At 43.6% G+C, this 14,452-nt stretch overlaps 1 protein-coding gene across 1 annotated transcript; it reads left to right on the forward strand.

The window, feature by feature from the left end:
- The first annotated feature begins 126 nt into the window (after nt 1-126).
- On the forward strand, nt 127-9,603 carry LOC142185244 (transcription initiation factor TFIID subunit 9-like). Its single transcript, XM_075260542.1, has 7 exons — nt 127-217; nt 1,220-1,301; nt 2,243-2,379; nt 5,120-5,254; nt 6,659-6,740; nt 7,559-7,672; nt 9,306-9,603. The coding sequence occupies exons 1-7, from the start codon at nt 155-157 to the stop codon at nt 9,470-9,472; spliced, it is 780 nt and encodes a 259-aa protein (XP_075116643.1). The 5' UTR covers nt 127-154; the 3' UTR covers nt 9,473-9,603.
- Nucleotides 9,604-14,452: the final 4,849 nt, after the last annotated feature.

The raw sequence follows: 14,452 nt of genomic DNA on the forward strand, positions 1-14,452 counted from the left end.
CCTACAATGTCTCATTCCCGCCAGCAGGTGGCGCTTTATATAGGAAACGCTCCCTTTCCTCTACAAACATGGCGCCCCTCTCCTGACGGAAGTCGCTGCCCTCGCCTCACTGTTGTATCCCCTGTGGGTTCAGCCCGGAAGTCAGTCAGACTCAATGTTAGACGCAATGGAGCAGGCGAAAATGGCGTCTCCGAAGAGTGCGCCGAAGGATGCTCAGGTGCGGTGTCTGCGGAGGGGATAGGGGGACTATAAAGCCCGGCAGGGTCCAGTGTAATGTCGCAGTCACCCGGCAGTGCTTAGAAATGTAATCCTGCAGATTGCAAGGCGTTAACCCATTGTTAGCCAGCAGTCACTGCTTAGAGGGCTGCTCCACTTTACAGAAGGTTCTTGTGTACTATAGAGGCAGCAGGGTGATACCATAGTGATGGATAGGGGGCGCTGTATAGGCGCATCTCTGATCTATCTCTAACTGGGGAGTGCATGATATCTGTAGTATTAAGGAGGCCATTGTTTAGCTGCAGTACCATATGTCACCACCTTCAAAGTTGTGGCGCTGTGGCTGTGTAAACACATCAGAAGTTATGCCATGCAGATATGACTGCTGGAATTGTATAATATACACATGCACGTCAGACACCAGGGCAGTGATCTAGAAAACTGGGGCTCTTGATGTTCCAAAACGCTGATCGTTGGAGAATCTGTGGTGCTTCGGGATGACAGTCCTGTGTGATAAGAAAGCAGCACGCTGCGGGAGTGTAAATTTTCCTTGCTAGAGATTCCTTATTCGCTCTATGATATTGCTGAGCCACCATTAGGATAGGTCGTAATATCAGACTGGTCGGGGTCTCTTCGCTGTTCCCCATGCACACTGTATAATGACTGTATGTGGTATTACAGCTCAGCCTCATTCATGTGACTGGGACTGAGCTGCAAACAGGCCACATAATTCATAAACATGACATCTAGGGACTGTGAAGTAGAAGTGGTCATCACCCAAGTTGTGCTTTGAACAGGTACGAGGGGTCGGACCCCCACCAAACTGATATTAGTGACCTTTTCTAAATGAAAACCCCTCTATATGTTATCCTGTGGTCAGCGTGATGGCAGATCCCCTCCCTCCATGACTGATTATCTTTTTGGCTATGACAAGAGGATCGGTAACTATATTGCATAGTAATAGAATATATGTTGTGATATTTACCCCGTATTCTGTTCACAGGTTATGGCCCAAATTCTGAAGGATATGGGGATTACCGAGTATGAACCAAGAGTTATTAACCAGATGTTGGAATTCACATACAGTAAGTAAACCAGAGGGTGTCACGATATGTTTTAGACTACGGCTACATGGTAAGAGTCACGCGACTACATACACTTGTGACTAGTTTACAATGTGGTGTTGCACGAGTATTTTGGATTTGGTTGGGAAAAAGCTGCAGGATTGCAAACAGGTCACAAGCAAGTCAGCGTCGCATTCAATTTTCAATTCAAGGGCTCGTTCACATCTGCGCCCGGGACTCCGTTCTGCAGGTTTCCATTTCCTGCACAAAACGGGGGCAGGAGACGGAAATCTGCAGGCATGTTTCAAGCCCATTCATTTGAATGGGCATGAAAAGTTTCCAACCGTGTGCGCCGGTTAACGTTTTATGTTCTCCGCGGCGAAACCATTTTTTTTAAACCAGACACAGAGTCGGACATGCAGTACTCTGTGTCTGGTTTAAAAAAAAAACGGTTTCGCCACGGAGCGCATAAAATGCTCACTGGCGCCAGACTCGGCACGTCAGGTTTCCGTCTTCTGCATGCAGAAGACTGAAACCTGAAAACGGCGATCGAACACTGGTGTGAACCCAGCGTAAGTGACATGTCTTTGTTACTTAACCCCTTAATGGTCAATGGCATGTATATCTATCATGAGCAGGTAGCAGCTCCATCATCATGAACGACATATTGGATGTGATGACCTCATAGGTATTACCTTGCGTAGGTGCAAGATTGCAACAAGGGCCGTGTGTGTGTATATATATAAATTATAGCTCTACACAAGCTATGAAAAGATCCAGGATAAGGACTAATAATAAAAATAATCTTGAAATAAAAAAATAAAAAATTCCGCAAAAACAATAAATACAGGTTTTTTTTTTTTTGTTTTTTGTACTACTTTTAATGCTCACATGCACATGTGGTACCTTCACGATGGTAAACACCCTTCCAATACAGTAACTTATTGTCTCTCATTATTTAGGATATGTGACAACGATTCTGGAAGATGCCAAAATTTACTCCAGCCACGCCAAGAAGAGCAATATCGACGCCGATGACGTCAGACTGGCAATTCAGTGCCGAACAGACCAGTCCTTTACGTCTCCTCCTCCCAGAGACGTGAGTATTGCTACTACAGAGATACAATGCTTGTGTGAGCCTAGTGTAATGTTATAATGAATTCCGGAAAATGAAATCTCAGAGCAAAAAAATTGGTGGAATGGTTGTTTATTATATATCTTTCCATATCCCCTCCCTGCACGATAAAATATATGTACAATAAAATAGTGTCATTAAAAAATACAGCTGATCCTGCAAAAAACAAACAAACAGCATAATACAGCTGCAATGAAATAAAAAAGATAAGGTTTTTGGAAGCTGGAGATGTGGGTGAGGGGTTTCCAGCCAAGGATCTTTCATACTAATGACCTGTGCACAGAATGGGTTATCCGTATGTAATGTGTGGCTGTCCCAGCATCCTCTGGGCTCCAGACGTTACAGCGCTGGACAGGGGAGCCATGGTTCTTGGGAATTGTAGCACTTCGATATACTTTTTCTGTCCACTGCTGTAACTTCCAGTGCCTGGAGGCCGCTGGACGGCTGATCTGTTCAGTGTCCTCTTGGGGCCCAAAAACACCTTAAGGTTAGGGCCCCACGGTGCGTAAACGCAGATTCTTTTGTTACAGTTTTTTGAGTAAAACCCAGGAGTGGATTGAGCAGAAAGGAGAAGTATAAGAACTTCATATATATTCTCCATTTCCTCTGTAGCCATTTTTGGCTTTGGCTCAAGAAACTGCAATAAAATCTTCAACAAAAGAAGCTGCGTTTCCATACCATGGCTAAAGGTCCACGTTGCGGAAATACAGCTCTTTTTTTTTTTTGCTGATTTTGCTGCTTTTATTTTGAGCCTAAGCCAGGAGTGGATTGAGCAGAAGGGAGAAGTATATATGTTTCCCTATATATTTCCCATTCCTTTAGTAGCCATTTTTGGCTTTGGCTCAAAAAAGCGCAGCAAAATCTGCGCCAAAAATTTGCGTTTCCGCAACGCTGGGCCTCAGCTGAAATCCGTTAACCCTTACAGGACGCAGACCTTTTTTATTTCTGTAATTTTTTTTTTTTTTTAATACCCCCTGCATTCCAAAAGCTATCACTATCTAATTTTTATGTTTACATAGTCATATGAGGGCTTGATTTTTGCATTAAATGTTATATTTCAGAATGGTACCATTTTATTTTTCTGTTCTGTTGTTTATTGCTCTATTAGGGCTCGTTCACACGTAGGCAAAGGGGTGGATTTTGACAGCAGATTTCGCTTCAAAATCCGCCCCTTTACAATGTAGACCACCGGGCTTTTTTTTCCGACATGCCCTTTCTTCAGGCGGAAGCCACGTGGGCTCAGCCGCGCGGCTTCCGCCCCGGGCAGCTCCCTCCTATGTCGGCTCATTCATTTGAGCCGACAGCGAGGGGAAAGCCGCGACCGCGATGGTCGCGGAAGGAGGGTTTTGACAAGAGAGAGACGCGGCTCACCGCGTCTCTCTCGGTGTCAAAACCCGCGCGGTCAGTTCACGTGTGTGTGTTTTATGTTCACGTGTGAACTGACCCTTAGCTTTATTCTCCGGGTTGGTGCGATCACAGTGATACCACGGTTACATTGGGTTCACACCAGCGTTCGGGTCTCCGTATTAGGTTTCCGTCTCCTGCCTGCAGAAGACGGTAACCTGTCAGGGTCCGGCCGATGACCGTTTTATGCGCTCCGCAACAAAACAGTTTTATTTTTAACCGGACACAGAGTACTGCATGTCCAACTCTGTGTCCAGTTAAAAAAAAAAAAAAAAAAACGGTTTTAAAACATGAAACGCTCATGACCGGACACTTTTCAAACCCGTTCAAATAAATGGGTTTCAAACATGCCTGCAGGTTTCCGTCTCCTGCCCAGTTTCGGGCAGGAAATGAAAATCTTCAGAACGGAGGCCGGGACGGAGATGTGAACCCGCTCTTATATGGTTATATGGTCTATCAGCGTACAGAGCTGAGTATGGAGTCTTTTTTTGCAGAATACTATGTAGATTTTATTGATACCATGTTGAGGAATGTATGATGTTTTATCACTTTTTATTCCTTTTTTTTTTATAGGGAGTCAAAGTGTTGAAAAACGCCAAATCACCGGGGGGTTTTTTTGTTTATTTTTTTTCCCTTCTTTGGCATTTACTTTATGGGACAAATATTTTGTATATTTTAATAGTTTGGGTTTTTCAGACTTGGGGATGCCTAATGTGTTTGTTTCCTCTTCTTCATATGTAAAATAGGATAAGAGGGGTGATTTAAACTTTTAGCTTTTTTCTTTATATTTTTTTTAATTTCTTTTTCTTTTATTCGCCCTTTGGTGGCTTGAATATGTAATCTTTACTTTTGCCATAGACTGCAGTACTACTGTATGGCAGATTCGCTATGCAACTATTGAAGCCTTCTGCATGCAATCTGCAATAGTTACATTACTATGGCAGGCCTGGTAGCCTTCAGATCGTAATATGGAAAGTGGATGCAACCACTCTGATGCCGTGGTCACATTTGATCGCGGCATCATAAGGTGGGCTCACATCTGCGCCCGGTCTACGCTTCAGCCAATCCGGCGGGTTTCCATCTTCTGCCCCAAGAAACTGGACAGGAGATGGAAACCCGACAGTCAGTTTTCAAACCCATTCACTTGAATAGGTTTGCAAAGTGACCGTCCGTGTGTGTCTTTTGCCTCTCCGCGGTGAAACGTGTTTTTTTTTTTTGTTTGTTTTTTTTTAGCGGGGCCAAGAATGTATAACGTTATTCTAGTTTATATTTTTTCACCTTTATCCTTCTTGTTTCTCAGTTTTTACTAGATATTTCAAGACAAAAGAACCAGACACCTCTACCATTAATCAAACCTTATGCTGGGCCCAGGCTGCCACCAGATAGATACTGCCTGACCGCCCCCAACTACAGACTGAAAACTATACAGAAGAAGGTATGTACATAGGTTCACAACCGGAACCCCATCTGCATGCTCATAGACCACCATCACTACAGCACCCATTGTCCTAAGACATGGCGGGCATTTCTCAAGCCTCTTGTGGCGGTTTTCTTCTAATTCTTCGCCTTTAAGTTTTCCTTTGTGCGCACACGTTTTATTTTGAAGGCTTTTACACAAGGATTTTAGGTTGTGCAAATGGACTCTAGTACGGGGACTGTATGTAAAAAAACAAACAAAAAAACACCCTTAAATATCTTATAGCAGTGGAATCACAATTTCCTTGAGAATTTACACAATTTACATTTTCTTTTAAATGTAGATTGTGAGCCCCATACAGGGCTCATAATGTACATTTTTTTTCTCCTATCAGTATGTCTTTATAGAATGGGAGGAAATCCACGCAAGCACGGGGAGAACATACAAACTCCTTGCAGCTGTTGTTCCTGGCGAGATCCGAACCCAGGACTCCAGCGTTGCAAGGCTGCAGTATTAACCACTGAGCCACCATGTTGCTCCTATTTACACAACATTTTTTACACTCCTTCACCTTTTTATTAAATTAGCAGAAATAGAGCTTGGAAGAAGCTTCACATAGCTAAAAAGTGGTAAAAAATTGCAAATGATACATTTGCACGCTGGTAATTTATATATTAGACACATGTATAATCTGCATATAATAAAACGTTCTCCCAATACAGTATAAGACATGTTGTGGTTCCACTTTTTTACAAATGAAAGGTTTTCCATCTCATCAATATCACAATAGTAGGTCTGCGACAGGCACGCCCGCCCATCAGTTATTCGAAGGGGCCGCTGCATTTTGATGAGCACTGTGGATTCTTTTGCTGTTTGCACCATGCATTATATAGTGATCGGGGTGTTACATCTCAGCCCTAATCTCATGTATGGGACTCAACTGCAATCAGATTGTGTCACCTATGAACCTGATGTCCTCGGTTTGTGAGCTGCAAGTGGCGCTTACCTGAGCACTGCTGCCACCTCAATCATCTGATCAGTATGATCACCAGGAAGTCTCTGTTTCCTATGGGCCCGTTCAATGTCTTTTTCAGCAGATTCTGCCCCGATTACGCCTCCCGTTGTTTTCAGTGGGGTGCATAAATCGCAGTAGCTATAAAAATTAGACGTCCTGTACGCCCTGGCTGTGGATCACATGACACTCCCTGCTGGGTAGGCCCATTCACCCGGATCTGCAGAATGAAGTGGAATTCGAGATGGGTGTCCCCCTCAAATTCATTTTCATTTTGTACAATGTCACATGTCCACCGAGTAATCTCGCTATGATGAAAACATAGTCAATCAGAAGTGCTGCTGTAGGAGACAGTACATGATTTATTTTTATTGTATAGCATTTTTCCGCATCTCTTTCCTCTGTTACAGATTCCGTCCTCAGCAAGCAGAATAACCGTCCCCAGACTGAGCGTGGGGGCTGTATCAAGCAGGCCGAGCACGCCCACTATAGGTAAGGTTTACAATTCTCTGCATTCTGCTTTTAGAATAGTTTGTACGGCAGAGATGTATAGTTTATGATCTTTAGGCCCAATATACAGAGCCTGAAAATCCAGCATGGAGACTGAACCTCCTTGCGTCATAGCAGTCTCCACTATTTTATACAGCACAGACTCCGTGATCACAGTCTCCTTTAATCGTGGGCATGTACCTTTGGTTTTACTCCTAAGTTCCCCCTACTGTGCCGCTCTTCCGTTGGATATAGATGTATAGGTATTCTGCCATAGACTGCACTACAGTTTTATTGCAGTCTATGGAACAATCAATCTTTTGATCACAGGATCAAGCCCACTAAAGGGGAGGGAAGGGATTAAAAGAAAATAAGGAGAATAAAAAAAATAAAACATTATAAAAATATACAGCTACATATTTAATAATATAGGAGTTCAGACAACACCTTTTTCTTAGATTACAAATGAACTAAAAGTAAACACAAATCTAAAAAAAAGTGTTCATCTCTGCATCAAAAAATGTCCGCAGACCGAGGCAGAATGGGAGAGACGTGCTGCTCACTCGCTGTATAACCATACACTTGCTGCTACAATTTATGCAGTGAGCGAGCAGCACGGCTCTGTGGTTTGCAAGGGTTCTGGGTGTCGGACTCCCACAGATCTGATATCGATGGCTTCTCCTAAGGTGAGGCCGTCAATCATAGAACCCTTTTAATTGGACCTTATTTGCAATATTGATCTATCTAGTTTCCCTCTCTCCAATATCTCATTTCATTGCAGTCTTTTATTAACCAGTATTATTTGGTTATTTTCACCCCAGGAACTCCTGCGGCTCAGACGGTGTCGGTCTCTAAAGTCGGTGGCACCCCTGTGGCTCTCACCGGCCAAAGATTTACAGTTCAGATTCCAACTTCACAGACAACAGTTAAAACAGGTAAGTACATTATTCTTCAACTAGCTTCTGCCCGTGACTTCGTCTGCGTGTTGTTGGCTTTGATGATCCTACTGAGCTCCTCTTGAGGAGAACTCTGTGATTTCTGGATTCCTTCATAACTCTCATTTTAGAATTTTGAGATAAATTGGATTTTCTTTTTCCCGGCATATTTAAAATTTGCAAACTGCCAGTTTGGATTAAACGTGTTTTCCCATCTAGTGTGTCAACCTGGAGCAGATCAGATAATATGCAAATGAATGTACACAAACCACTGAGGGTTAGCTGAGTGTTTACATAGAGAGATAACAGACCTGACTTTATCAGAACCTGAGATAAGGTGCTACAGGAGCTGTGTAATATAGAATGTGAACATAAATTCATAAGGGTCATTTATCATATCATTTACCGGGATAAAAAGTAGACGATGTGTTAATCAAAGTTACGAACTATCTATGGGCCAAATTTCATCCAAATCCGTTCAGCTGTTTTTGCGTGATTGAGGAACATCCAAACACACAAACGTTCACATTTATAATAGTAGGATTCCATTGTATATAATTGTCACATTTTTAACAAAATAGTCATGAATCCTCCTTTGTGAGTCTTCTCCAGCTAGGGGTCATGGGCTGTGATTTGTCTTCAGCCTTGACCCTCCTGATGATAGCGCTGTCATACATTTGATGAGGTTGTGCGACAAAGCTCTCTCCATGTGCAATGTCCCAGGTTCTCCGCACTGAGTGACAGATCAGGCATCCAGTCAGGAGACCTCTGGGCAGAAGGGGATGAACTTGAGAGCATTCAGTATATAGACCCTGGGACACTGCACATTGAGCGGTCACTCCCCTGCCATCTCAGCAGCAAGGGAATAAAAAGTTACAGAAATGTAATAGTAATTCGTGGACAATCCCTTTTCAACTATGTGATGCTTTTTAAAGGGGTTTTCCAGGTTAAGTAATTGATGTCCTATCCTTAGGATAGGTTATCAATTAAAAACTGTGAGGGTCCAGTACCGAGACCCCTAGCTGATCAGCTATTGGAAGAGGTTACAGTGTTCAGGTCAGTGCTGTAGTCCCTTCAGTACTTACCAAGCACTTTTGTATAGTGGCTGTGCTTGCTATTGCAGCTCTGCCCCTTCACATGAACGGGAACAAGCTGCAGTCAGACCATTTGACCAATACATGTGAAACCACATGAGCCGAGAAGTAGAAGTGACAACAAGGGTGTGCCACTGCTGCTTCAAAGTTCTGGTCAGCGGGGGTTCTGGATATTGGATCTTCAATCGTTGACTTAACCTAAGGATAAATAATAGAGATGAGCGAATAGTATTTGAAACTAGAGTTTCGAATACCTCGCTCCCATAGGAATGCATGGGGGCGGCCGTACAGCAAGGGGTTAAGTGCCGGCCGCTTAACCCCTTGCTGTACGGCCGCTCCCATGCATTCCTATGGGAGCAAAGTATTCGAAACTCTAGTTTCGAATACTATTCGCTCTTCTCTAATAAATAAGCATGTAAGGACTACGATGCATACTCACGTTTCATATACTGGGATCTCCATATTATTGTTGTTCTAGGGTTCCTATTAAAAAAAAAAAAATAATAATTAAATTTTTTTTCTCCTTCTTTATCTCACAGCCACCCCTACAACCCCCACAGTCCAGAACGTCCTGATCAACCCCTCACTGATCGGATCCAAAAACATTCTCATCACCACTAACATGGTGTCGTCACAGAACGCAACGAATGACTCCAACTCGCTAAAGCGGAAACATGAAGATGACGAGGACTATGATGCAATATGAACATGGATGGCTGTACAGTATAGACCACTTGTGATGGCTTTTCTTGGGGAAAAGACATGGACTTCTGAGTTTTCTTTAAAATGGATTAGGGTCAGCAACATTTATACCGTTTCTTTTTTTAATCCGGAGTAAGTGACAATAAAATATTATCGTGGATGATCGTCGTCATTGATGTGATGTGTATGGGCAAACCCAGCAGAAATATGAAGCAGTGACCCGCGTAGTATAAGTTCCTCCATATTCACCATTCTGTCGCAGGGATAATGAGGAAGATTAACGTTATGTTCAAAGGCTATTCAGGTGCTGCCTCTAGTCCTGCAAATGACCCCACGGTTTCTTGTAAAAATGAAGAAATTGTATATGTAAATGAGTCTCACTGAGCACCCTGGGCGTTCCCTAGGGCCTCCGAGCACCCCCTGCGTCATAGCTCAGAGAACGCCCTTCTATTGTTTGTGCCCCGTTCTGTCCTCCTCCTCCAGACATCCTGTACTGTTTTCCTGTTCGGTAAACGCCGTAGCGGGAAAAATAGTCAAAAGTGCCAAACTGCCGTTTTTTCACAGTTTTGATTCTGATAAAAATTTGAATAAAAAGTGATCAAAGCAATAACATTTCCCGAAAATGGTAGAACTGAAAAGTACACCCGGCCCTGCAAAAAAAGACGCCCTATGCATCCCCGTACACTGACGTATAAAAAGTTACGGCTGTCAGAATACGGAGATTTTTAGAAAAAAAATTTAACACAGTTTTGGAATTTTTTTAAGGGGTTAAAATGTAAATAAAACCATAAAATTTTGTATCCCCGGAATCGTTCCAAAACATAGAATACAGGGGACCTGTCATTTTGGCTGCACAGTGAATGCCGTAAAACCAAAGCCCGTAAGAAAGTCGCAGAAATGTACTTTTTCTTCAAATTTTCCCCATTCTGAATTTTTTTTCCGGCTTCCCAGTACATTATACAGAATAATTAATGGTGGCATCACGAAGAAAAATTTGTCCCGCAAAGATTAAGACCTCATATGGTTCTGGGAGCGGAGAAATAAAAAAGTTATGGGGTTTAGAAGGAGGGGAGTCAAAAACGAAAATCAAAAAATGCCATCGGTGGGAAGGGGTTAAAGACTAATATATACTCACCGGCCACTTTATTAGGTACACCACGCTAGTAACGGGTTGGACCCCCTTTTGCCTTCAGAACTGCCTCAATTCTTCGTGGCATAGATACAACAAGGTGCTGGAAGCATTCCTCAGAGATTTTGGTCCATATTGACATGATGGCATCACACAGTTGCAGTCGCAGATTTGTCGGCTGCACATCCATGATGCGAATCTCCCGTTCCACCACATCCCAAAGATGCTCCTCTATTGGATTGAGATCTGGTGACTGTGGAGGCCATTGGAGTACAGTGAACTCATTGTCATGTTCAAGAAACCAGTCTGAGATGATTCCAGCTTTATGACATGGCGCATTATCCTGCTGAAAGTAGCCATCAGATGTTGGGTACATTGTGGTCATAAAGGGATGGACATGGTCAGCAACAATACTCAGGTAGGCTTTGGCGTTGCAACGATGCTCAATTGGTACCAAGGGGCCCAAAGAGTGCCAAGAAAATATTCCCCACACCATGACACCACCACCACCAGCCTGAACCGTTGATACAAGGCAGGATGGATCCATGCTTTCATGTTGTTGACGCCAAATTCTGACCCTACCATCCGAATGTCGCAGCAGAAATCGAGACTCATCAGACCAGGCAACGTTTTTCCAATCTTCAATTGTCCAATTTCGATGAGCTTGTGCAAATTGTAGCCTCAGTTTCCTGTTCTTAGCTGAAAGGAGTGGCACCCGGTGTGGTCTTCTGCTGCTGTAGCCCATCTGCCTCAAAGTTCGACGTACTGTGCGTTCAGAGATGCTCTTCTGGCTACCTTGGTTGTAACGGGTGGCTATTTGAGTCACTGTTGCCTTTCTATCAGCTCGAACCAGTCTGGCCATTCTCCTCTGACCTCTGGCATCAACAACGCATTTCCGCCCACAGAACTGCCGCTCACTGGATGTTTTTTCTTTTTCGGACCATTCTCTGTAAACCCTAGAGATGGTTGTGCGTGAAAATCCCAGTAGATCAGCAGTTTCTGAAATACTCAGACCAGCCCTTCTGGCACCAACAACCATGCCACGTTCAAAGGCACTCAAATCACCTTTCTTCCCCATACTGATGCTCGGTTTGAAGTGCAGGAGATTGTCTTGACCATGTCTACATGCCTAAATGCACTGAGTTGCCGCCATGTGATTGGCTGATTAGAAATTAAGTGTTAACGAGCAGTTGGACAGGTGTACCTAATAAAGTGGCCGGTGAGTGTATATATTATATATATATATATATATATATATATATATATACACACACACACACACACACAATTTATTTATTTTTTTGTATATCACCCTCCATATCCCCTTGTAGGTGCCTCATGTACCCACCAGTCTAAGTTCACCCCTGTCACCAGTATAAGTCCTATTTACAATAAGTGAGTGGTGTAATTGAAGACAACGCAAACCATAGAACAATTCTCATTGATCTTGATCAGCGAGGCTGCAGTAATAATGATCAGGAGGATGACTGGTAAACTAAATACGTCTTGTCCTTAGTTCCCACAATGCATTGCTGCCCAGCACTCGGCATTTATAAGAGCTGTCCTATTCCAATGTCCTATAACAGCGTGACTCTTCTCTATGAGCTGCCTGGTATCTGCATCCATGTGTGTAGAGCTGAGCTGTAATACCGCATATGTTTCATCTCGAAAGAAAACGAGCAATATTTCTAATCCTGGAGAAGTATTTGGGGTCTCGCAGTTATATCTTAGACTGCAGTATGGATTAGTCAGTAGTATTCCTTAGGCTGGGTTCACACGTGGGATTTTTGGACCGGATTTTGAAGCGGAGGCCGCCACAGAATCCGGTCCAAAAAACGGCTAACTGCGTCTGGATGTTGGCACAGTGCACCGGCATCCAGTTGCGGCACTCTGCACCGGATTAGGCCCAAATGAATGGGCCTAGTTGGGAGGGAGGTGTCACACCGCGGATGCTACGGTGGATTCCACTGCAAGAAAGGGCAGGTCACTTCTTTCTTCCATGAGCGGCACAAAACCGCTAGCATAAAAAAGAAGTGAACGGCTTCCATTGAAGTCAATGGGAGGTGTTTTTTGGAGCCGGATTCTGACATGTACCCCGTGTAAACTTACCCTTAGAGGATGTTGTGTCCATTCCGATTCAGCTTTAGAGGTGGAACAATTCCTTCTCTACCTCACGCATGGCAGTCATACTAGTCCCTAAATCAGCCAATTTGGTAAATCAGCCAGGGGGTGTGGATAAAATGGGGGTGGGGCAGCTGTGTTGCTCCAGAAAAAGAAAAAGCCCTTTAAGATATCGGCTATGTCCTGATATACTGGGAATAACTTTTCTACCTGACGCCAAATATGGCAGCCAGAAAATAGTCCCTGGATCAAATGTCCATGCCGATACTCACCTTATAGCCACGAATACTCATCTGTAGAGATTAACAGACAAATGTGGTTCTACGGAGACAAAGTTATCGATGAAGTCTTCAAGGAAGGGTTCAGTTAATGCAAGGGGTCAGAGCCAAGAGAGAGGCGCTGCGGAATGATGACATCAGCAAAGACAGACGGAGTCCAGGACCAGCCAAGGTCAGGTTCACAAGCAGCGGGCAGAGGAGACTCCGGGGGCTGGGCAGGAAGCAAAGGTTCATTCTACTGGGACCAGTCTGGTGATAAATGACTGATACAAGGAGCAGCAATAAGTAAAGCCAAGCAATCGAAGTGTTCAGGAGGGAACTTCAAGGGCTTATGGCTGCTGTGGCTGTGTTTGCAGATAATTTTTGGAAGATAGATAACCCCTTTCATGAAACGAAATGGATTGACATCATCCGCCACCGTCAGCACTTTAACAAAGTAACGTCGGACACATTGAAAACATTGAGAGGCAGATTTGTGGAATGGTACACAACCTGAACAGGGTACTTGCCTTGTTATTACCCCCATTTGGCAGCCCTCTACCCCTTACTATCCCCATTTTAAAGCCAGTTTTGGGTCACCAAGTTTGTGTTTCCATTGATTTCACTGGGGTTCGAGTTCGGGTCCCTGAACCGAACTTTTGGGCATAGCTCTGCCAAATTTAGACGGGTTCGCTCAATTCTACCTGTTATCTAATTGGTGCAGGCGTAATAGAACCGGTACCCATACAGCTCCTGAGCCCTCTCTATTGGGGTTGAGCCAATCTTGAGATTTCAGGATCGTTTTTAAAATTCGATTTTCGATCACTTTCCTGCAGATCCCAATCGTGAAATTTGCTCGATCGCTGATCGGCATCCGATCTTTCCCGATCGCTCAACCCTATTGGCCAGTAGCCAAGCATTGTGGCAACTAACGTGAGTTCTCGATCCCGTCGAAAAAGATTGGGATTGGAATTCTGATCGCAATCGTGAAATTTACTCGATTGCCGATCGGAATCCAATCTTTTCCAATCCCGACCTACTCTATAGTACCTTAGCGACATCATGACGTGCAGGTACATCCCAACAGATGCTGTGGTTCTGAAGGCGAAGGTCTACTAGATGGGTGTCTCTAATAAAGTGGCCATTCAGTGTAGATAACAACCGACCATTATCACTGTTCAATTATTCAATTTTCTTTCTACATTCGCATCATGGCACGTCGCATTCTTAAATTGACCACTAGGTGGCAATATTTGACCATACAAATGACCATCGCAACGTCATTCTCGTCAGCTGCGTAGCCCAGACATATTTGGGTTTTCATGTAGTGTCGACTAGTTCCCGTGTTTCTGATGATATTGGACAAATACATTTATTAAGTAAAACCTGTAAGATTGATAGAATGTTCTTGTCTGGCGTCTTGACGTGTGTTTTAGGTTGATATTAACAGGATGTTTTAAGTTATGTTTACTTTCTT

The sequence above is a fragment of the Leptodactylus fuscus genome, chromosome 11 (genome assembly GCF_031893055.1).
Source record: "Leptodactylus fuscus isolate aLepFus1 chromosome 11, aLepFus1.hap2, whole genome shotgun sequence".
NCBI classification, from domain to species: Eukaryota; Metazoa; Chordata; class Amphibia; order Anura; family Leptodactylidae; genus Leptodactylus; species Leptodactylus fuscus.

Excerpts from the sequence above, each read along its gene's own strand:
- LOC142185244 (XM_075260542.1), top strand. The coding sequence starts at position 155 with ATGTTAGACGCAATGGAGCAGGCGAAAATGGCGTCTCCGAAGAGTGCG. Across the intron at positions 218-1,219 it reads GTGCGCCGAAGGATGCTCAG|GTTATGGCCCAAATTCTGAA; the intron begins GTGCGGTGTCTG and ends TTCTGTTCACAG. Across the intron at positions 5,255-6,658 it reads TGAAAACTATACAGAAGAAG|ATTCCGTCCTCAGCAAGCAG; the intron begins GTATGTACATAG and ends CCTCTGTTACAG.